The 24432-nt window shown below is 28.0% G+C and overlaps 6 protein-coding genes across 6 annotated transcripts; 3 read left to right on the plus strand and 3 right to left on the minus strand.

Moving 5' to 3' along the window:
• Nucleotides 1-1353: 1353 nt before the first annotated feature.
• Nucleotides 1354-2385, minus strand: OCT59_016440 (uncharacterized protein). Its single transcript, XM_025313329.2, has 3 exons — nucleotides 2302-2385; nucleotides 1780-2098; nucleotides 1354-1683 (listed from the first exon to the last, which is right to left on the minus strand). The coding sequence occupies exons 1-3, from the start codon at nucleotides 2362-2364 to the stop codon at nucleotides 1541-1543; spliced, it is 525 nt and encodes a 174-aa protein (XP_025187462.1). The 5' UTR covers nucleotides 2365-2385; the 3' UTR covers nucleotides 1354-1540.
• A 4475-nt stretch (nucleotides 2386-6860) lies between these two features.
• OCT59_016441 (uncharacterized protein) lies at nucleotides 6861-8090 on the plus strand. The gene is made up of 3 exons (XM_066132477.1): nucleotides 6861-6961; nucleotides 7214-7532; nucleotides 7642-8090. The coding sequence occupies exons 1-3, from the start codon at nucleotides 6899-6901 to the stop codon at nucleotides 7791-7793; spliced, it is 534 nt and encodes a 177-aa protein (XP_066003455.1). The 5' UTR covers nucleotides 6861-6898; the 3' UTR covers nucleotides 7794-8090.
• Nucleotides 8091-12138: 4048 nt separating this feature from the next.
• On the minus strand, nucleotides 12139-12991 carry OCT59_016442 (uncharacterized protein; the record flags this gene model as incomplete). Its single annotated transcript, XM_066132478.1, has 3 exons — nucleotides 12139-12290; nucleotides 12388-12706; nucleotides 12929-12991. 3 exons carry the CDS (start codon nucleotides 12989-12991, stop codon nucleotides 12139-12141), a joined length of 534 nt encoding a protein of 177 aa, XP_066003456.1.
• A 1317-nt stretch (nucleotides 12992-14308) lies between these two features.
• OCT59_016443 (uncharacterized protein) lies at nucleotides 14309-14671 on the plus strand (the record flags this gene model as incomplete). Its single annotated transcript, XM_025324180.2, has 1 exon — nucleotides 14309-14671. One exon carries the CDS (start codon nucleotides 14309-14311, stop codon nucleotides 14669-14671), a length of 363 nt encoding a protein of 120 aa, XP_025187459.2.
• Nucleotides 14672-16124: 1453 nt separating this feature from the next.
• OCT59_016444 (uncharacterized protein) lies at nucleotides 16125-17183 on the minus strand. The gene is made up of 2 exons (XM_025313326.2): nucleotides 16976-17183; nucleotides 16125-16894 (listed from the first exon to the last, which is right to left on the minus strand). The coding sequence occupies exons 1-2, from the start codon at nucleotides 17012-17014 to the stop codon at nucleotides 16421-16423; spliced, it is 513 nt and encodes a 170-aa protein (XP_025187458.1). The 5' UTR covers nucleotides 17015-17183; the 3' UTR covers nucleotides 16125-16420.
• Nucleotides 17184-20714: 3531 nt separating this feature from the next.
• OCT59_016445 (uncharacterized protein) lies at nucleotides 20715-22130 on the plus strand (the record flags this gene model as incomplete). The annotated part of the gene is made up of 1 exon (XM_025324179.1): nucleotides 20715-22130. One exon carries the CDS (start codon nucleotides 20715-20717, stop codon nucleotides 22128-22130), a length of 1416 nt encoding a protein of 471 aa, XP_025187457.1.
• Between the last annotated feature and the right edge of the window lie 2302 nt (nucleotides 22131-24432).

The raw sequence follows: 24432 nt of genomic DNA on the forward strand, positions 1-24432 counted from the left end.
ATATGCCTACCAATATAACTTTGATATCTCATAAAATTTTCCAACTTTTTTTATTTTTTTTTTTATTTTTTTACAAAAATTCAGCTTTAAAATATTGTGTCAAATTATTAAAAACAAGTATCAAATATTTTTAGAAATATCATAGTTTTAATAATGAATAGAATCATATATTAAACCTTGCTAATAAATTAAAAATAATAACGGTAAATTTATGATCTTTTCACACTTCTTTTAAGATATAAACAGCTAATTCTAAAAGAAATCTACAAATTAAGGGAAAATTTTATTATAAGTTGAAATTTATGGATAATGAAATTACTTCAGCTTGTATTTATTCCCATATGAATAATAAAATAAATAAGAAAGTACGTGACTTGTAATATTGTATGATTTCTTTATAACAGCTACTGTATAACAGTAATAATAATAGTCGGATACTAGCCATTTTAAAAATATCCCATCTTTCTTTTACGCCTACTAAGTTTATTTATAATTGTTAATTTTTGCTTATGAGATAAAAAGTTAAAAGAAAAATAGACTCATGCAAAGAAAATTAATCATTAGAAAAAAATATCATTTATGCGAAAAAAAGATATGATTCATTTTTTTTTAAGCAACCAATCAAGAATCTATCAAGAATCTATCAAAGACTCTCAAAAATAAATACCTCATATTTTGGAAATTATAATTATTTCCAAGCAAAGCATCATTTCTAAAAATATTTACGTATGAAGTTATCAACCAACGCTCACCAACTCATTACTAAGAATATCGACTTATTTTTATTTTTTATTAACTTACAAACCTCAGAAACTATACCGGATGAAAGTAAAGTTGCTAATTCTGATATAATCAAATCGAAACTTTGGAAATTTAGTGTTACAAGACTATGGAAAATACTTACTAGTGTTAAGAATGAAATGATTAAAAATGAAAGGTTTCTATTGGAAATGATTTATCAACTCTTCTTTTCTTTTCTTCATTATCAAGCCAAAATTGCGAATGAGTACAGGGCAAAATTAAAAGATAAATTCGTTGAAAATCACAGTCACCAGTTTCCATTGGTTCATTAAGATACAGTACATATCTGAATATAGATATCAAAGTTTTTTCAATCCTTTACCAATCCTTTGCCAGTCCTTTACGGCCAAATTGAAATGATATTAGAGGTGAAGTACAATCCTTAATCCTCTTGGATTAAACGTTCATGAAATGTAATATATCTTTATAATTTTACATTTGGTTGCTTTCTATTATCTAACGCTAGTACCAAAATAGATAAGTTTGAAAATCAGAAGTCTGATCCTAACTTATTCAAAATAATTTTAAAATTAAGTTTTTGAACAAATTAATACGTTAAAAAAAATCCGTGAAATCATTACTGTTATTTATTTAAGAAGCCCCCAAAAATACAAAAATAAAATACATTTTGTCCATTAAAAATAAAAATACTAAGTACATTTCGTCCATAAAATACTAATTTTGTATATTTTGATAGTTAAAGTACTATCTTTAAAAGAGTGAGTGGTCTTTTAACAAGTTAATCTTGAAAATTAACAACGATAATAGATTGACCTTCACTCCCCATTGTTCCCTTATAACTCCAACCACCGCTTAGTTTACCGCTATAAGCGTTGCCGTCTCCTTTATGAGGGCTGTCATAGTACATCATCCAAAAAAAATCTAGTGTTCAATAATACAATGATAAATAATATTGATAAATAAATATTTGTGATAATAAGTTTATTTAATCAAAAAACTTGAGATTGAGGTTATTACCTTCATCGGGTTCGATCAAACCTTCATAAACTTTAAGATTCCACCAATTTGAATAAAAGAGATAGGTGAATGGAATGCTCCACATAAAGGCTAAAGATAAATTATAATCTTTGATATGGTACACAATAACTCCTGAAGTTCCTTTAGTCGAATATTCAGTCTTACAGGCACCCCAAACCAAACCTTCACCCATTTGGACTGGAAAAGAAGGAAGCCCGAATTGAGATACTCCAGATACAAAAAATATTCTAGGTTTATCAAGAGTTTGTAAAGAATAATTTTTGATAGCAATAGCAACTTTTCTGCTGGTTGGTAGTTTCTGTACATATACAAAAAAAAAAAATTTTAATATAAGGGTAATGAATTCCGTAATTAACAAAGATTATCAGTTATATATAGTTAAGTGCTTAGCGACAATACATAGTTCTGATAGTAAAGTGTCGAACGATAATTGACTGACGCGGTAATATTATAGAGGCCATCACCACTTTAATATATTTGAAAAAGAGATTGATTATATACTTTTAAGACTGCATCGAGCAAAGAATAAGTTATAATCGGAATACGGTAAACGCCTACTGACATGGTTAAAAATTAGAAGAAAGTTAAATTCTTGTGAAATGTTGTGGGAACATTTTAAATATGTTTATAAATAATGAAGTAGTCGGATCCTCAGCGTGCATAGTGTTACCGCAACCACATGATACTCATTTAGTTTAGCATGCAACATTTGTACTCCCTCGACATCAACTATTCCTTGTACTACGACTTTGTGTACTTTGTGATATAAAAATAAAAGACATCAACTATTATTCAGGCTAAAACTTCACTAACTACTGATACACGCATCATAACAATTTCACTCAGGACCTCGGAACGCCTTCATATTGTTAATGACGTCATGGCTTCAGCACAAGCACGTTTTGAATTCAGTCTTAACAAGCAAGCAAGAGAATTCTAAACCGCAAGAACGTATTTCTCCTTCGCACACCGACTAACAGCGACGATGAATCGTCTTCGAATAACAACAACACCATATTGAAGAAGAATAAACGCACAAATCATACTTCGGATTCACTTCCGAAGTTAACATAATTACCGACGCCTAAACATAACTAATTTTACCTTTTAAAGACAATTTATCTAAAAACAATTCATTCCATCTTTGACGGCATTTACAGGTGGCATTTATATGAAAGATAAATACAGGATTGAATTAAAAGGGTCGTGACGTGGAATAGACAGGGCCTCTTTTTTCTTTCTGTCTTCAGGGTTTTTTGTTTTTCTTCTTGCGCGGACAAGCGTGTGTTGGTTGTCATTTTTTCCCCTTATCACACCACCAGAGTGAAGTTCTCTTCGTGGGGACTGGTTTTTCAGTGTTTTATAATATTACTGTCGGTGCTAGTAGTATATAGTATCTATGTAATAATTACTGAAGTTGTATTTACTCTGTGTAATAAAAATAAAAAAAAATAAAAAAGTACCGTGCTGATCAGAATTTGATGAATTTATACAATAATAATCACAACTGAACTTAATGCCGTATATTGTAGAATAAACTCATTTTGAAAAATTTCAAAATATTACTTATATTACAGAAGATGGTTTAGTACTTGGGATTTTTGACCAACTACATACCCTGGATGTATCCAGGGTACTTTGGGATTTATGAACGACTATCCTGGATACATCCAAGGTACTACCCGGATATACAACCAGGGTAGTTGTCAAAACCTCCAGTACTATCCCATAATTATTTAATAAAATCATAAATAGTATAACAAATTTTAATTAAAAATTCTGGTCCGGAAACGATAGATCACATTTATATTTAATTATAAAAACTTGTTTTTTTTTAGATTTAAAATAATTATAAACAAAATTAAAATTAATTAAATAAAATCATGGACTAGTATGATTACAGTGTATTAAAAAAATAAAATAACTTTTCAAGTTGATTGCAAATCGAATATACAGTAGTGGTTGGTGCTCTGCATAATACTGTAGATACCGTCCGGGCATCCGGTGTAAAAATTCAATGGTCAGTGTTGAGATTCATCCAAGGTAACTAGGGATCATCTATCCGGTATAAACTATTAATCACTACGGCGCTTAATAGAATAGCATTGTAAGACGGAGAATTTAGGAAGGACTAACAGCAAGACTTAGTTTAATCGCGGAAATCTAATGAAATTTCATAAGTCTGGCCGGCAATTAGTAGGAATTGACTGTTATTAAAGCGATTAATAACGAACGAATTTCTTTCCAGTGTGATTCTTATTACGATGCACAAAATAAACTATGTATTTTATAACTTTGAAATGCATTATAAACTAGTAATTATTAAATCTACGATATTCGAAATATTAATGACGCCGGAATTTCTAAATTTCGTAATTTAATAACTCAGAATGTTGGATTTTTACAAATACTGAGGAGCCATACTACTGTAATTATCATTCTAATATATGATTTGTGTGCAGAAAAATTTTTTTTTTTTTAATAAGTAGTGTATTCTGATTTTAGTGATTTGTATCCATTAGTTACTATGCCATATAATTTTTAATTTTTTTTCGTTTATAACATTTCAAATGCTTTACATAACTTTCTACCATTTCTTTTATAATTAGTAGGTATTACAAAAATTTAATCTATCACATTAAGATTTGATAAATTCTAAACTAAACTATTCTTAAAAGGAAAAAAACAAGGTTACTAATTTTATCTTAAGGTTGACTTTTTTTAAAAAAATAAAAAGTTATCTATATATATTATTGCTATTAATTAAGAATTTAATAAAGAAGGATTAAAAAAAATAAAAATTCAGAGTTATAGTCTGAAACTAATCAAAAGTAATATCCAATTTTAACATTTTATTATTGATATTTATTCTAGATCTGAAGTCATAGTAAGTACTATGATTCGTTTCTAATTTGTATCCAAAACAAGTATATAGTAAATTGAAAGGTGCAGTACAATCAATAATGCTCATATATGAAAGGGTATGTTCTAATTAATGTTGTTATCGGGCTAGAGATTCGTCTGAAAAGTTAGAGGCAATCAAAATAATCAAATCATTGCGACATTTATAATAATATAGTCTCAACTTTGATTTAATTTAGCTAGCTAGTAGTTCACTGAGTGTTAAATGAACTTTGGACTCTGCAATCTCTTTGCTCCTGTTCCAGACCATATTACTGATTTTGATGATGAATCCTTACACAGTAGATAAAGAAGGCAAAAAAGTTAAATCATGGGAATAATATTTAATATTATTGATGACACGTCAGTAAGTAGGTGTACACGCGAAAGAAATCGCACATAATGAGCAAAGCCACAGTGCTTCTCCTCCCCATAGAGTTAGAAAGCATCAAACTCTCCTCGAAAGCATCGAGGGGTGTAATGACAAGAAGTCTTTCCTGACGTTCCTTTTTTGTATTGAACTGACCTTTAATTGTTTGCGCAATATCCCCACTTTCTCTACCACTCTTGCTTCAGAGAGGATATTTAACTACGAAGTATGGGTGCGATCCTGCTTTTAATACAGAGACGGATTTTTCTGTGATCCAAAATACATCAAACGACTCAACAGACTAACTCTGGAAGTTGGTATTTAGCCAGTATTCAGAAAGTCAGAAGTTATAAGCAAACTAGAACAATTATAGACAATATACAGTAAAATGACAACTCACCTTCGTAATAAAGGTTAGGTGGAATTAAATCATATGCTATGTGTTCAACATTTTAATGTTTTAAAATTCATGAAATGCAGCCTAATGTTAATCAAATAACCGGGAACTCCTCCTAACGCATAAACCTCGTTCACCCCCCCTCTATGCAAAATGGTGTAGTTAGCCGAAAAACGGAGCCGAATTCCTGATTGCCGATCATCCGGATCCGGTTTAATCGCAGAAAATCCCCTGGAATTCCACGACGACCTACGCCTGAGCCGGGTCCGGATCACGTTGCGGCTAATTATTTTTCTTATCCTCTATACCCAACTATTCGTGACAACCGCCTTCATTGTTCTAGTAGACAGCCCGCATCTCTATCCCGGTATCCCCTCTGTAGATTTCCTGTCCATATGATGGCATTCCTTTAGAAAAAAAAATTATCATTGGTTGATCGTCTCCAATTTTTATTTGTCGTTGGAAATTTTTTTTGTGTAACTACTTCAAGGGTAGTCTTACCACACCACCCTCGGTTACACAAATATTTGTTGGGTGTGATGTCCGAGGTGCGTGACAAATAGAGATCAGGCTAGTAAAAAAAAACCAAGTCCCTCAGATAAATATAAAAAATGCAAACGCGGATATCACGTGACGATGTGACGCTAAATGTCACTGTGTAACCGAGGGTGGTGTGGTAAGAATTTCCCTACTTCAACGTGATGCCAATCGATGATGCGATCGCTCCTTAAAATGATTGGTTCCTCGAGGAAAAAAATTTCCGTTTTGTTCGACCGTCACGTGCTGCGTGTTTGCTGCTACGCCACAGACGAAAAAATTCCCAGGTCCAAAGCTGCATATTAACTAATGGATATAAATCACTGAAATCAGAATACACTAATTATTTAAAAAAAAAATTTTCTGCACTCACATCATATATTACAATGATAATTACAGATTGTTCCTCAGTATTTGTAAAAATCTAACGTCCCGAGTTATTAAATTGCTATATAATTAATTATCTTTTAATATTTTAAAACATCTAATTGTTGTATGATAATTTACTATAGCGCCATGAATATTTCGAATATCATAGATTTATTATATAAAATACATAGTTTATTTTGTACATCGTAATAAGAATCACACTGGGATGAAACTCGTTCGTTATTAATCGCTTTAATAATAGTCTCAGTCCCTAATTGCCGACCAAACCTGACCAGACTTAACATAGATAGTTATGAAATTTCATCAGATTTTCGCGATTAAACCGAGTCGCCACATTACCCTAAATTCTCTGTCTTACAATGCATGTAATGTTGCATGTTAAACTAATAAATGATTATCATGTGATTGCGGTTACACTATGCACCATTACTTATAAAAATGAATGAATTAATGTTCCCACAAACAATTCACAAGAGATTTAACTTTCTTCTAATTTTTTAACCATGTCAGTAGGCGTTTACGATATTCCGTTTATAACTGATAGTTTGCTTGATGCACTCTTAAAAGTATAATCAATTTCTTTAATTTTTCAAATATGTTTAATTCTTTTTAAGACGGTGACGGACTCTATAATATTACTGCGTCGTTCAATTATCGTTCGACACTTAACTATCAGAACTATGTATTATTGCTGAGCACTTGGCTGCACAGAGCTGCTAGTTTTGAACGATAATCCTTGGCCACAGTTTTTTAAAAAATTACGGAACCAAACGAATGAGATTGCTCTTATATTAATTTTTTTTTTTGTATATGTACAGGAACTACAAACTGGTAGAAAAGTCGTTATCACTATTAAAAATTATACTTCACAAACTCTTGAAAAACCTAGAATATATTACGCATCTGGAACATCTCAATTCGGGCTTCCGACTCCTCCAGTCTCGATGGGTAAAGGTTTTGTTTGGGGTGCACGTAAGACTGAATATTCGACTAAAGGAACTTCAGGAGTTATTGTGTACCATATCAAAAATTATAATTTATCTTTAGCCTTTATGTGGAGTGTTCCACTCACCTATTTATTTTATTCAAATTGGTGGAATCTTAAAATTTATGAAGGTTTGATCGAACCCGATGAAGGTAACAACTCCAGTCTTAAGTTTTTTATTATATAAAACTTATTATCGTAATACTTATTTATCAATATTTATTAATAATATTTATTTATCATTGTATTATTGAACACTAGATTTGTTTTACAAGATGTACTATGACAGCCCTAATAAAGGAAACGGCAATCCTTTTAGCGGTAAACTAAGCGGTGGTTGGAGTTACGAGGGATCAATGGGAGATGCAGGTCAATCTGCTATCGTTATTAATTTTCATGATGGTAAAAGTTAAAAAGACCACTCTCTCAAAGATAGTGACTTATCAAAATATACAAATTAAATATTTTTATGGATGAGATGTACTTGGTTTTTTTGTTTTAATGGACAAAATGTATTTTATTTTTGTACTTTTAGGGGCTTCTTAAATAACATAACAGTAATGACTTCAAAATATTACGTTAACTTGGTATTTTTCGGTATTTTTTTACTCAAATCAATATTTTACATACTAAAAATAATATTGCCAAAAACTTTAACAAAATTTGATAATTATATTGAATAAATTAAGATCAACTTCTTTATCTAATAAGAGCACGTTTATTCAGTGATTTTCAAACATCTATTTTGCATTGGTACTAGCGTTAGACGTAGGCATCTTTGATAATAGAAAGCAACTAAATGTAAAATTATAAAGATATATTACATTTTCATAAACGTTTAATCCAAGAGTATTGAGAATTGTACTTCACCTTTAATATTACTTCATTGCCATAAATGATTGAAAAGACTTTGATATCTATATTCGATATGTATCTAAATGAATCAATGGAAACTGGTGACTGATTTTTTGATCAACTTATGTTTTAATTTCGCTCTGAGCTCATCCACATTTTCGATTTGATAATGAAAGAAAAGCATAGTGTTAAAAATGAAAAGTTTCTATTGGAAGTGATGTTATCAACTCTTCTTTGCTTACACGATTACTGTGTTACATTTTTAATACTGTATTTTCCATAGTCTCATAACACTAAATTTACAAAGTTTCGATTTGACTATATCAGGATCAGCAACTTTTACTTTTGACAGGTATAGTTCCTGAGTTAGGAACCCGAAAAATATTATTATTGGCTGTACGCATTTTTTCAGGGCCGGAATTAAGATAGTGTCAGTCAGTTACTAAAACAGGAAATAAAATTCTGGCCAACGTTATCCAAAAAAGGAGATCTACATGATTATTCTTCCTACCACCATTTTTCGGGGGTCTTCTTTAGGTTCATAAGTTAATAAAATAAAAAATAAAAGTAAGTCGATATTCTTAGTAATCAGTTGGTGAAAATTGGTTGATAACTTCAAACGTAAATATTTTCAGAAATGATGCTTTGCTTACTGCTTAGAAATAATTATAATTTCCAAAGAAATTATTGTTAAATATGAGGTATTTAATTTTGAGAAAACTTAAGAGATTTTGATAGACTCCAGATATTCTTGATTGGTGGCTTAAAAAAATGAATCGGTAAATCTTTTTTTCGCATGAATGATAATTTTTTCTAATTGTTAATTTTCTTTGCATAATACTATGTTTCTTAACTTTTTACTTCACAAGCAAAAATTTAGAATTATAAATAAACTTAGCAGAGGATATTTTTAGTATCCGACTATTATTATTTATACTGTTATAGCTGTTAAAGTAAAATCATATGATCTTACAAGTCACATACTTTCTTATTTATTTTATATTCATATGAGAATAAATAAAAGTTGTTACAAGCTAAAGAAATTTCATTATCCATAAATTTCAGCTGATAAATTTTTTCCCTAAATTTGTAGATTTCTTTTAGAATGAGTTTTAGCTGTTTAAATAGATCTTAAAAGAAGTATGGAAAGATCATAAATTTACCATTATTAGTTTTAATATTAATAATATATAGCGAAAAAGTAATAAGATGTGATTTTATTCATTATTAAAAGTATGATATTTCTAAAATTATTTCGTTTCTAATAATCTGCAAGCTGAACTTTTATAAAAAAATGCACAATTGAAATTAGCAGAAAAATTTACCTATGACTTTTTAATTTTAAAATATATTTGATATTATCGTTCAGCCCAATAGGATCATGCAGATTTTCATAGACCGATATTTTTATTAGGCATAGCAATAACACATGATTGATATAATGAAGTGGAGTAAAAAAATATGGTGTCAGTGAATATTTTGTAAGAAAAGTTTAAATAAAACTTATATAAAGTGGAATTTTTAGAAAGCCTATTTATGGTGTTATTAATTTTAAAATGTATGATTGAAAATGTCAGAACGATAACGCATTGCGGCGGATTTATGAAATTTGGCAACCTGTTGCGCCCTCGGGAATTAAAATTAACTTACAGAAACATTAAACTTTTTTCTCTGGAAAAATTGGTTAGATAATGGGAAAATTGGTTAGACGCAAGATTTGAGGTGCAAAAAAATTTTTTAGAGCCCATTTTTGACTGTTCACTAATAAATTTGGGACTTAAATAGAAATTTGGTGACTAAAATACTGTCAAATATTTATTTAATTTGACATGACGGACAAATTTTGGGGGTATTTTATAAATCCGCCATGATGACATTTATTGATGTAGGGCTATATATATCGGTCACAGGGGCCTTCATTGATTGGTGAAAATGGTCATGACCGATATAACATCTAATGACTATTTATTATACAGCTTTCAATCCTACAAAGTTATCAGTCATATTTTCTTGCACGGATATTTCAAGGCACAATGATCTATATATTACATAAAAATTAAATATGTAAAATTTTATTTATGTAGTTGAATCATTCTATCAATTTTTTGTTGTAACTTGTATTAGTACTGCATTTTGTATATAAATAAAAAATTAAACAAGCAATCCTTCCTAATTTTTATCACTATTTTACTACTATCCAATAAATTAACAAGTTTGGCCAAAATGGCTTCACAAGTTACATATACAGAGATATGATATGTTACAGTATCCCTATAAAAAATTTTTCAGAAAAATGGTCACGTCATACAAGTGTCTGAGTTTCTTCAATAAAAACTAGAAAAATGATTTACCGGAGTTTTTTTCCAGAATTTTTTTTGTTATTTTTACTTTCAGTTATGATATCAATAATAACCAGTATGGTAATAGTCATACCAGCTGTTTTAGTTACAGATACGACAGGGACAAAATATATAATGTAATAATACATTAAAATAGCGTCCAGGCTGAAATTTCCCAACTAAAAGCAATAATCAGTTCATAAAAATAAAAAAGATTATTATGAATTTACTAAAATTTTTATGTAGTAAAAAATTATTGAATTTTTTTATATTTGTGATGAATTAATTGATTGTAATTTCAAAAATAATAATTTCATTTATACATTATAAAAATTTCCCGAAGCCTGATGCATCATTAGAATAAAATCATGAATTGGGCACTCCTGTGACACTCTTACTGCTTATTAAGTTTAATTATCAAAAAGTAGGTATTTGTAAAAAAAATAATTTAATCACAATTTTCAATAACGTTGGCCAGAATTTATTTCCTGTTTTATAACTGACACTATCATAATTCCGACCCTGAAAAAATACGTACAACCAATAGTAAATTTTTTTTGACTGGACTTAGTTACTTATTTTAATATTTTTCGGGTTCCTACCTTAGAAACTATACCTGTTAAAAGTAAAAATTGCTGATTCTGATATAGTCAAATCGAAACTTTGGAAATTTAGTGTTATGAGACTATGGAAAATACTTAGTGTTAAAACTGAAAAGTTTCTATTGGAAATATTATCAACTCTTCTTTATTTACACTATTACTGTGTTACATTTCTAATACTATGCTTTTTTTTTTCGTTATCAAATCGAAAATGTGGATGAGTTCAGGCTTCAGGGCAAATTGAAAGATAATTTGATCAAAAAATCAGTCACCAGTTTCTATTGGTTCATTTAGATACATATCTAAATATATATATCAAAGTTTTTTCGATCCTTTACGGCAAAATTGAAGTGATATTAGATGTGAAGTACAATTCTCAATCCTCTTGGGCTAAACATTTGCGAAATGTAATATATCTTTATAATTTTACAACTGGTTACTTTTAGTGTTTTGATCCGGATAAAATCTTAAATATTTTAAATGAGATTATTGCCGAAAAAAGATTGTAAATCTCAGTTCTGAATAGACTATAATTTCGACCAGAATATTTAATATATTATGAATCAAAAAATTGGTAATTCTGATAGTTCCATCCTGAATTAACCGAAACGGATACCGGATAAAAACCGGATAAAACCGCTTCGGATCCAAACACTAGTTACTTTCTATTATCAAAGATGCCTCTAACGCTAGTATCAAAATAGATGTTTGAAAACCCACTGAATAAACGTGCTCTTATTAGATAAAGAAATCCGATCTTAACTTATTTAAAATAATTTTAAGTTTTTGGTAATATTACTTTTAGTATGTAGGATATTGATTTGGGTAAAAAAATACCGAAAAATACTAAGTTAACGTAATATTTTGAAATCATTACTGTTATTTTATTTAAGAAGCCCCTAAAAATACAAAAATAAAATATATTTCGTCCATTAAAATAAAAATTTGAGAGAGTGGTCTTTTTAACTTTTACTATCTTGAAAATTAATAACGACAGTAGATTGACCTGCATCTCCCATTGATCCCTCGTAACTCCAACCACCGCTTAGTTTACCGCTAAAAGGATTGCCGTTTCCTTGATTAGGGTTGTCATAGTACATCTTCCAAAACAAGTCTAGTGTTCAATAATACAATGGTAAATAAATATTGATAAATAAGTATTACGATAATAAGTTTATATAATCAAAAAAACTCGAGATTGGAGTTGTTACCTTCATCAGGTTCGATCAAACCTTCATAAACTTTAAGATTCCACCAATTTGAATAAAATAAATAGACAAGTGGAACACTCCACATAAAGGCTAAAGATAAATTACAATTTTTGATATGGTACACAATAACTCCTGCAGTTCCTTTAGGTGAATATTCAGTCTTACGTGCACCCCAAACTAAACCTCTACCCATCGAGACTGGAGGAGTCGGGAGCCCGAATTGAGATGTTCCAGATACGTAATATACTCTAGGTTTTTCAAGAGTTTGTGAAGTAAAATTTTTGATAGTGATAACGACCTTTCTACCAGTTTGTAGTTCCTGTACATATACAGAAAAAAATTTTAATATAATTCGTTTGGTTTCGTAATTTTTAAAATAACTGCGGCCAAAGGTAATCGTTCAAAACTAGCAGCTCTATGCAGTCAAGTGCTCAGCAATAATAATACATAGTTCTGATAGTTAAGAATTGAATAATAATTGAAAGACGCAGTAATATTATAGAGTCCGTCACCGTTTAAAAATTAAAGAAATTGATTATACTTTTAAGAGTGCATCGAGCAAAATATCAGTTATAAACGGGATATTGTAAACGCCTACTGACATGGTTAAAAATTAGAAGAAAGTAAATCCTTGTAAATTGTTTGTAGGAACATTGATTCATTTTTATAAGTAATGGTGTAATCGATTCTCAGCGTGCATAGTATAAGCGCAATCACATGATAATCATTTAGTTTAGCATGCGGGAAACATTACATGCATTGTAAGACAGAGAATTTAGAGAGGCACTACAGATTAAGTTTAATCGCGGAAATCTAAATTGGTACCACACTTAAGCCGCTATATTAGTAACGATTTGGTCAGGAAGATCGGCAATTTGAGTGGCAAACTACATCATAATAATTTAAGAGCGATTTAATAATTGATTGAACCCAGTGTGATTCAAGTTCTGATAATTCTTTTGGTCGAAATCCACGCCACAATCATGTGCTGATATGTGCCGCACGCCAAACAAAATTTTGTCTATTTATACTATCGAAACGCTAAATAAAACGCGTTTACTCTCAAATTGTTATAATGAAATTAGAAAAAAACCTAATTCAATGTTTTACAAAGGAAATAGAGGACTTTCATATTTTAATCATCTATTCCTTGTTTTATAATAAAACAAATCTAGAACAAGACGATTCTGTCATTGCCATTTTTAATGAATTGATTGACTTATGCTGATCTTCTGTACCAATCTTGAGAACAACTACAATCCTTCTAGTGAGCGCAGCAACAACCAACATCACGTGAGCTAGAAGCAAATTGGAAACTGAAGTAACAGAAAAGGACGAAATAAAAATGTACGAGGAGACTATTATAGAATTTGGAAAAATTGAATAAAGAATTAAAAATTGATGTACCGCCAAGAACGAATAATATCAGAGAAAACGAGAAAACGGAAAAAGAACGGATAAGCAAATAGAAGTGAGTTGACAATGCAAAAATGGTAGTGATAATTCGATTCAAACAAAAAAAAAATCACCCCCTAGGAAACGTAACAACAATCGGAAAAAAAATCAGCAACACAAACATCAAAGAATGGAATGATCGTCAATGTTCCAACTTTTTATATGGTTTATCTGGATCAACATTTTGCCGAAGTTTCACGTGGCATGATTACGGACGAAGATATTTACGAAAGCTTAAAGAATGTGGAATATGTAGAAAAATTATCGGTCAAACGTCAATATAAATACAAAACCGTCAGAGCTAAGATTCGCCTCACTAAATCATACGAGACAATTTACAAGGAAGGTGGATCATATATAGCTATAACAATAAATGAACGAACGTATTTTTTTAGAATGTTTGATGTTAAACTATCCTAAAGAAATAAGAAACAGATACAGTTGGCAAGGCGTTAAAAAAGTGGACATGGAAAAATACAAAGTCATAAAGGAGCATAAAGAAAATTATGGAGGCCACTTTGCTAAAATCATAAAAGTCAACAAAATCAAACATATCCAAATTTATTATAATAACGAACAGGATCTGATGAAGGCAGTTTACGATTCTGAGATGCAAGAGAACATTGGAGGAAGAATACAAATCAACGAACTAATAAGTAAAGAAAGATTTGTTAAAAGACCGGGAAGACCGAAGGGAAATACCTGCGCTTCTTCTGAGGATTACAAATTTTTTGAAGCGACGGAAAATCCAACGGACCCAACGGTCCTGACCATTGAAACAATCAATAATTTTAACAAATTAAACGCAGAATTTAGCGAAAGAATATGAATAACCAAAAGCTAATAGCGGTAGAGCCGACAAAAGTGATAGTGATTAATCTTTCATTATGATAACAAACTAATTCACGGGGAAGTAAGAATAGGTTTTTTCTTATTGTTGGAAAAGGCGGGTTATTTCAGATTTCGATGAGTTCCTGTCGCGAATTCATCAATGGAAATTATTTAGTCAAACTTTTTCAATTAATTTAGTATTCGATTTAAATTTTTTGTTTCAAACTATTTCAGATTAAACAAATATAAATTTTATGATCCTGTAAATTCCTGTTTAACTCACACCTTATACGTTTTAAATAGATTAAATAGATTAGATTACATAATCCTTAGTTTATTTTAAAGTACTAGGTATAGCCGTATAGGTACCTGCTGACGGGTTAGTAGATAGAATAACCTATTTTATTAGTGTTATGTCTACTGTATTTTCTTTAATAATATATGTAATTTAATTTATGTAAATAAATTCAAATATATAATAAAGAGAAGTGCGCGTTACTTACTAACAAAAAAAAAATGATTTACTTATTTTCTCTAATATTTAGGTACCTAATAATAACCCATCAATACAACTAAATGCTTCATTATCTTTTTCTCAATTATAAGAGAACAGCCCCAGAGTTTTTATTTGAAATTTTATGTTAAACAACAAAATGAAATTGAACTTAGAAATGTTATTAGAAGGAAATCCAAAACAACTTATCAGGTTAGATTGTCTAGTGTAGTTAAAGGGAAAAAGTAATATTATAGAAAGGATTTTACTGTTAACATGCTGATGTATTACGATAAAAGAATTTCTTTATAGGTTCAATTACTTCATAATTTTTAATACCGAGGAAAGTAGCTGAATAGACTTTAGAAAATCCACTCTCGGTTAAAATATTCCAGGTTTTCTAAATTATCATATGGAATCCATTCAACTATTTTTTTGTCTAATTCACGGATTTTTGAATATTTTCGAGTTTATTCATTTTTTATATGTTACAAACAATTAAAAAGATTAAATTTCACAACTTTTCGAATGGTTAGTCCGAATTAGTTATCCCTACTTCAAACAAGAGTTCTAACCAAAATAAGATGAATAATCGAATCCGGAAGCTGGAAATTTCGTTAATATTTATGGCATTCTATGTAAATTTTAATCGTAAATATCTCTGATTCATTATATGACTTGGCAAAACCGACTTCTTTTAATAGCTAATTTAGATTCATTATTAATCATGGGGTTTTTTAGGTCTATCAATCTATCCTTTTTCTAGACCTCTCTTAAGGTTCAGTGGTGTTCAGTCCTTTTTTTAAATAAATAAAAAAACTTGTGTAACTCATCGTTTAAAGTAATATATTTTTTACTTTTTCAGTTATTTTCAACACTTGATATGTAAGTGATTTACTTTTTTGGAATGTTAGTATAAATAATTTAATATACGAATAGTTTGCTTTAACTGGAAATTAAAGTATACCTTTTATAAAAGAACATCGTTGAATTTATTGTTTTATGAAACGTTTAAAAATGTTTATACAATTTACTTGTGATTAGTTAGTTACTGTATTAAGTATATTAAACTCTTTTAATAATACCACTTTATTAAATAATTTTCTGAAGTATATACATTTAAAAATGTATTCCGCCAAAGTATTATTGGTTTATTATTTAAACCACTTTAAAAAAAACAAATTTGAAACTAATTATACGTATTTTATACATATAATACACATGAAATAGAATTCTAAAGAGTACACATTAAGCTTATATTATTGGTTTAAGTTCATCACAATAGATTATTATTGGAAAATTAATGGTTCTCGAAGATTTAAAGGTTTTTAGAAAGTTAAAGATTTTTGTCAAAGAATTAAAGGGTTTTGGAAAGGTTCCCAGAGAATTAAAGGGTTTTGAAAAGGTTCTCAGAGAATTAAAGGTTCTTTTAGTTGACGGCGTGTTTTCCCTCTCTTCATTATCTGTTTTTTCACTTAATGCTGTCTCATTCGATGTATCTTCATTTAGCGTTGATGTATCTGATTTTCCATCTAGAGTTGATTTTTCATTTAGCGTTGATGTATCTGTTTCTTCATTTAAAGTTGATTTTTCACATGTATTTATTTTTTCATTTAATGTTGGTTTTTCATTTAGTGTTGATGTATCTATTTTTTTATTTGGTGTATTTCGCTTTATTGGTGCAACATTATTGCACTTCTTCCTTATCCATTTTCCTATTTTCTTGTACTAAAAAAAAAAAATTAAAAATAAATAAATTTACTTGCTCATTATAAATGTAACAAAATTATTTTTAATAATTAAACGTACATAATATGAAAATCTAATCAGCGGTATTTCTTGAAACATATTTTTTTTGATGTTTTTTTTTCGATATCTGAAATACTTGAGGAAAAAGAGAAAATAATGTCTATATATATTATTATTGTAGAGGATAAGCGCTATTTATCATTAACATAATAATGAATGTATTGTATCAATGAAAGGAACTTTTGATCGAAAAAAATAAAGTTTTGCTGGTAAAAATATTTCGTTTATACATAAAAAAAATAAATGTACTTTGGCGTATAAACAAATCTCGGGCTAACGTTTGAAAATGATCAGCATCTTTGATTTGTTCCCCATTTTAGGAAAGTATACTATCAAAATCAATTTGTCTTATGATAGAATTCCGTTTAACCTTCCACAGCCTTTTCTTTTATCTATTTTTAATAATGAAAAATTTTTTTCTAATTTCGGATCTTTAATACCATTATTTGCCTTTATTAAGAAACCAAATAGGATCATGCTTTTTTTTCGACATAATGTTATTTTTTTTAAACTAAAGCACAAATAAACCTATGAACATAAATATATAATAAAAAAGATGGTCTATTAAATTTATTTATTTTTATAGACATGTTCTTGGACGTCCGCAATTATTGGATAGTGATATTAAATATCATCTGAACTGCTTCTCAGTTTTAGTGATATTATAATATCATCGGAACTGCTTCGCAGTTTCGCTTGGCGATATTCTAGATGTTCTAACATCCCTATCCAATCAGGCCATACAAAACTAATAATTAGCTTAACGTCCTTTCCGGTCCAAAAATTTAAAGGGAATACTAATTTAAACAAACATACTGTAACATTTAAATTTCGGAAATTTTCGGTAAAATCGGAAATATTCGGTACCACTCAATTTTAGAAAAGAGAGGGGATGCTTCAAACATATGTGAACATATATGTTTAAATTACCTTTGAAATTTTCAAAAATAGAGGGAGGTTAATTTGGAGCGGCTTAATTAATATTTAAAATTTCAAAGAAAAAAGAAAAAGGATTTTTTTTGATTCTTTTAATAAATAGAAGCCCTATAAGAAATATGTATACGGAAAGGATACGTTTTGTATACATTTTATGTACGTTTTTATAGATTCCGTATACAAATTCCGTATATTTAATAAGCAATTCATTTTTGAACATTTTTTAAAAAAACTAATGTATACGGAAAAAATTAATCATGCGGAATGTATACGGAATTTTTAAACTTAAGATAATTTTACCCATCATAACACGAGATCACATGATTGTTTATTGTTTTGTTATGATACGTTTTTTGTTTTTTATATAAACCCTTACTTTGATGAGTTTGATCTTCTGATCTTCCTTTCTGTCTTTCCTTTCCTTTCTCTTTCTCTTGTCTTATTTTTGTTATTTTTTCTAAATTTTTCTTCTTTCTTCGTCACCCCCTTTTAAAAATAATTTTTTTTTTCGTACCTCACTTTAAAAAAAATTTTTTTTCGTCACTCTCCTTTGAAAAAAAATTTTTTTTTGATGAAAATTTCCAAATTAGGATAAACGATCCGTCACTCCCTTAAAAAAAAATTTTTTCTTTTATTTCTTCTTTCTATTTCTATTTCCTCTTTATAAAAAAATTTTTATTTTTCTAACTTTGACGTCCTCCCTTTAAAAAAAAATTTTTTTTTTTAACTTTCCTAACTTCGTTATCCCTCTTTTTTAAAAAATATTTTTTTTGGTTTATTCTTTATTCCCCTTTCTTCTTTATTTATATTTAATTTCATAGGCCAGCAGATTTTTTTTGTGAGAATATTCAGTTTCTTTTTTTTTTTTGTAGATCAGTTTGGGAGTCCTTTTCTTTTTGTAGGATGATTCAGGATTTTTTTCTTTTTTTAAGTCAGTTCAAATTTTTTTGTTTTTTTGTATGTTGGGTTCAGATTCTTTTCTTTTTGTAGGTTGTTTCAGTTTTGTTGCTTTAGAGTCTTCTTTTTTTGTAGGTCAGTTTTGGATTTATTTTGTTGTTTTGGTTTCTTTTTCATCAGATGCTTCATAATTCTTTTCATTTATGTAGGTCAGACATTCTGGAGTTCTCTTTCTTTTTTTGTAGGAATGCTGACCTTTGGTGACTTGGACGATTGCAGATACTATATGAAGGGGGGTTTTGTTTCCAATTGAGTTAGACGTTCTTATGTTTCTTTTTTTTGTTCTTTTAGGTTGTTTGACTCCAAATGAACCTGAACTTATAGATAATTTAGGTTGCAATAGGTGGTTTTAACAAAGAGGGAATTTTCATAATGTATTTGTACTTTGTTTATTTTTTATTTTTTATTTAATTTAATAAAGTGAAATTAGATTTATGTAAATACAATTATAGTAAACTGTAATACAAATAGTAAATTCAGTGACCAAATCGTATAAATTTCGTGATAAAATCAGTGATCAAATCATGTAAATTCCATATAAATCCCCGTATCCAAACCATATTTTTGGTGATACGGAATTGTGCATTTTTCCGTATCCTATTATGATACGTTATTTCTAAGGAAAAAAAATCGTATAAAAACTTTATAAAAAACGTATCCAATTTTTTTATAGGGAAGTGACTGTATCATTTAATTGGTAAAAATGACCATGAATTGTTATTGCTTCTATAAAAAATTCTATCCATCATTTCTGTAAAAACTCTGTAAAAATGAGCTTTTCACGGATCCATTCAAGAAAAATGTAAATAATTCGTTAAATTCCGTGATATGAGGTTACTAATTTCGAAAATAGTAAGAGCCTCTCATGGAAAGATAATGGAATATAAAAACGGATCGGCTATATCACATTCTTGATCTTTGGGCATATCATACATTTTGATCTTTTGTATCTATTAAGTTTTAATTTTTGGGATCTTTTATTAAAACTCACGTGATTTGCGCATCACGTGATATTGCGATGTATTAAAATCGATTATAGTAACCGAATTAAAAATTCACGCAAAGTAATTTACATGGGATCAAATAGAAGTGATTGAGACTTTTTTTTTTGAATAATCATGAATTCTTTTTTTTTAATAAAAATTGTCTAACTTTATGCAGTCGGATCTCTATGTACTGATACTGTTGTTTTGGGAAAAATATATCTGATATTGGTATATTAAATTATCATTACATATAGGTCATCAGTATCTAGGAATCAGAACAGATGAACTGAGCGGTTTTCTTTTAACTATAGTAATACATTCAATAAAATTAATATTATCTAAGACCAAATTATTAATCCTAAATGTCATACTTAGACTGCTAAACGTCGTGAAGTGCATCTTACAAATAATCGTGAATGAAATAACAGAGAAAGCTCATAAGCGAACGTAAAACGAACAAAAATGAGCAATATTTATTTCTTGAGAAAACATAATTTTAAATTTTGCGTTACGCACGGAAGTATAAACATAGAAAAATACAGAGTAGTTCATTCCTCTTATCATGTGAGCGTTAATCATTCTGCCTGCTTTCTAAAATAAAAATATAAAAATAAAAAAAAAATTCTTTCATAAAAATATTCTTTCAAAAATCTTTACCAATCTATTTAATAAAATTGATCACCTATTAATTGCCATGTAAAATCAAAAATATTTGGTTCAATTGTAACGTTCCATAGAACTGCGCCTAATTATTGAAACATGTTGCACACAATTAATCGACATGAATTGTGCGACAATATCGCATATAAATTACCCAGTTCGGTATAATTTGATACTTCCTCCCCCTTTTCAATTACAATATGTCATGTTCAAAAATATTTTCAGGGGATCTACCTGAATTAACATATGAAATTATAAAATTTTTTCAGAATGATCATTCAACTTTATATTCATGCATTTTAGTTAACAGATTATGGTGTCGTTTAACAATTCCATTATTATGGGAAAATCCATTTTCAATTTGTACCGGAAACAATGATTTTATTGAAATTTATTTACATAATAATTTAAATAATGATTTTATAACAATATTAAATGAATATAAAATTTTTAATAATTCATTATCTACGAATACACTGTTCAATTACCCTAGTTTTTTAAAATATTTGAATACACATAAGTTTATATATTATGTTGATAAGTGGGTTGATTATGTTATGAGGAATTCAAAATTCAAAACTAATTACCTTTTTAAACATTTTGATTCGGTATCTAAGTTAATATTTAAAATTTTTATTGAAAATGAAATAAAATTACATACTCTCGAAATTGATAATTCAGGTACTTATTATAGCGCATATTTTAAAGAAATTCTTGAATTAATTTTACAAAATCAAAATTTTATTCACAATATTGGAAATTTGAAGCTTTATATCTACAATTATGATGAAAATATGGATCGTGTATTACAAATAACTCATTTACATCAAAATCTTAAGAAAATTATAATATGTAAGAATTGTACATCTTTATATCAATCATTATTATTATCAAAAGATTATAATTGTTCAAATACCTTGAATACAATTACTTTCTATTGTCATATTATTTATTGTTATTTCTTGAATAATAGTTTTACTATACCATTTAAATTAAAATCTTTAATTTTTAATGATAAGGTACCACAAATTGAAACATTACAACAATTATTACAATTATCTGGTGATTATTTGGAAAATTTCAGCAGTTCTATATCAATAAAACAAGTATTGTTAGAATTAATTATAAAGTATTGTAAGAATATCAAATTTCTTAATTTACATGAATTTGAAAACCATATTACTTATAAAATATTTGATTTAATTGACAATATTAAACAAAATCTTAATTATCTTTCAATCAATATACAGGAAGATTATCATTTAACAAATGGTAGTTCAATCATATTAAATAATCTAGGACAAGCTCTCCCTTCTAAATTAGAATACCTAAATTTGGAACTTAATGTTAAAGGAAGTGATTTTAGGACATTCTTAAAAAATTCTCAAGATGTTTTTATTAATAAATTATTAATAAGACTACGAGGAGATAGTGATGATATTTCACATTATATGAAGGAATATATTATGAAGGGAAAAAGAGTTAAATATTTGGCTATTAAGGGTATTAAAAATGGTAATCAATTGTCTGAGGAATTCAAGTTATATAATATTGAAGTTCGAAGTTATGATGATTTATTTATTTCCATTACTAACTTTATTAAGAATAATTATTAGTTATTAAGATGAATAATCATATATAAATATTTATAAATTATTGCAATTGATTAAATAAAGTTGTTTTTATTCCAATCGCTTTATTCAATTATTTCAATGTAAGTGATATATGAAAATACAAATACGTCACAAAGTCCACTCATTGAAGTGTAATGCAGATACAAGGATTAAAAATAAATTAAATATATAAATAACAAAGCGCACTTAATGAATATAACTATGGATTGTCATTGTCATGTATGATGACTTCACCCCATTTGTTTCATTTTCTTATATTAATTTTTTATTTTATATTTTGTTTTTATATATTTTATCCCATATATTTTTTATTCTATATATTTTATCCCCTATTGTTAATTTAATTTTTTTGATCAAATCGGAAAAAAATTAATTAGGGAATTTTCGCGCTCATTCTTTATAATATTTCTACCATCAAATTCTTATTATAATTTTCGAATTTTTTTATTAATTATTTCAAGTAGTCATAGTAATCATTTCAAAAGTCATCAAACATTAACAAAAAAAAAAAGAATTCATCATTTTTATTAAAAATAAAAAATGTTTTCGTTGAAATTCTGCACTGCGTAATTTTTTAAGAATAATTTTTTTTCTCGGTTTTCTCACATACATATCAAAAAATTGTGAATCTAATATTGTGAAACTAAAATAGTGAAACTAAAACCGGTTTAAACCTTTTATTAATATGATTACAAAATTTTGTAAATTATAGTTTAAATACAAGATGTATAATAGATGAAAAATTAATATCTTATAATTGTTTAATATCGAGAATTTTTGTTGGATCTTCTTCATTGAATTTATCAATTTCACTTATTATTATTTTCGATTTTTTCAATACTGAAAAATAATTTTTAAAAAATGACAATTACTATTGCAGTACATCATCATTTGTTAAATACTACATGACAAAGGATAAATCGCAATTGTAGATCATGATGAAATAATTCTAAATCAAAATATTTAGAAAATGACTTTGAATAATTATGAATGAAAAGATCATTTTGGGAGATACCTCAAAAGTCATTATATACAGATTCTTATATTAAATAACAGATCAATCAGATCTCCCCAAAAATTAGGATACGAATTTTGAGAATAATTTTTGAAATTTAGGATAAATATTTAACCATTATTTAGTATTATTAAACCAAGCATATTATTGTATTTATTTATATTATTAATAAAAGTATTATTTTGTTAAGCCTAAGGTGGCAACATGATTTATTACGGGCTTAGGTCTTACACCAGCTGTAAATCAGTTTTAATTGTCCGGAGAATGAAAATTAATACATAAACTAGGGATTAATCCAGAGTAGCCGGTCATAAATCCAGGGTACTATCCTAAATGCATCCAGGGTAACTATCCAGGATTTTTGATCAGTATGGTGCTTCATACCTAACGTTTAGATTAGCCTATATGAATTGTCTAACACATGATTTGTCTGTGCCTAAACTATTCCGTATTCATATAGTAGTTGATCAGCAAATCCATGTTGATTACTAACATAAAATATTTTAAATTATTTTTTAAATTGTAAAATTTTTAAAATCAATATTGCTCTTCTTTTTATGATTAGTAATTTTTTTTATTTTTGTTTTTTTAAATATAATAGATTAACTTTGGGATTTTTTTTCATTTAATTTTTTTATTTTTTAAACAATTTTTTTTTTAACGATAGATCATTTAATAATTTTTTTTTAATAGATAGTTTAGTAACTTTTTTTATCCCATCAGTATTATGTATACACCGATGGACAGATTTTTTTGTAAATTATTCCACCGGTATAGAAAAAGTATAAAAAGGTATAAAATCCATCAGTGTATACATCATACATAATGAGATAAACCTGTTATTCCATGGGTATCTAATAAATACTCCATATACACTGATGCTCCTCTCCCTTTGAGGGGGCCTCCAAGGCATCAGTGAATATTTCAGTTGTTCATTGATACCCATGGAATAACAAGTATTTATATTTTAATAGATCATTTAGTTATTTTTTATATTATTTTTTTTAACAATAGAATCGTTTAGTAATTTTCATTCATTTTTTTTTTAATGATAGACTGTTTAAAAATTTTTATTTATTTTTAAGATTTTTTTTTAATTTAAAAATTTTTTTTAACAACAGATCAGATTTTTTTTTCATTAGAAATTTTTTTTCTAACAATAGATCGGACTTTGCCCTTTCTTTATGTTAAAAAATAAATATAAACTAACAATTAAAAATTACATTATTATAGAATTGCCCATTCTTTACCTTTACCAATACATTGGTC

The sequence above is a fragment of the Rhizophagus irregularis genome, chromosome 24 (genome assembly GCF_026210795.1).
Source record: "Rhizophagus irregularis chromosome 24, complete sequence".
Taxonomy (NCBI): Eukaryota; Fungi; Glomeromycota; class Glomeromycetes; order Glomerales; family Glomeraceae; genus Rhizophagus; species Rhizophagus irregularis.

Coding starts and splice junctions, on each gene's coding strand:
- OCT59_016444 (XM_025313326.2), bottom strand. CDS start 17,014: ATGTTTCAAGAAATACCGCTGATTAGATTTTCATATTAT. Junction 16,895..16,975: donor TGATTAGATTTTCATATTAT/GTACGTTTAATT, acceptor TTTTTTTTTTAG/TACAAGAAAATAGGAAAATG.
- OCT59_016440 (XM_025313329.2), bottom strand. CDS start 2,364: ATGTCAGTAGGCGTTTACCGTATTCCGATTATAACTTATTCTTTGCTC. Junction 2,099..2,301: donor TGCTCGATGCAGTCTTAAAA/GTATATAATCAA, acceptor GTATATGTACAG/AAACTACCAACCAGCAGAAA. Junction 1,684..1,779: donor TTTGATCGAACCCGATGAAG/GTAATAACCTCA, acceptor ATTGAACACTAG/ATTTTTTTTGGATGATGTAC.
- OCT59_016441 (XM_066132477.1), top strand. CDS start 6,899: ATGTCAGTAGGCGTTTACGATATTCCGTTTATAACTGATAGTTTGCTT. Junction 6,962..7,213: donor TGCTTGATGCACTCTTAAAA/GTATAATCAATT, acceptor GTATATGTACAG/GAACTACAAACTGGTAGAAA. Junction 7,533..7,641: donor TTTGATCGAACCCGATGAAG/GTAACAACTCCA, acceptor ATTGAACACTAG/ATTTGTTTTACAAGATGTAC.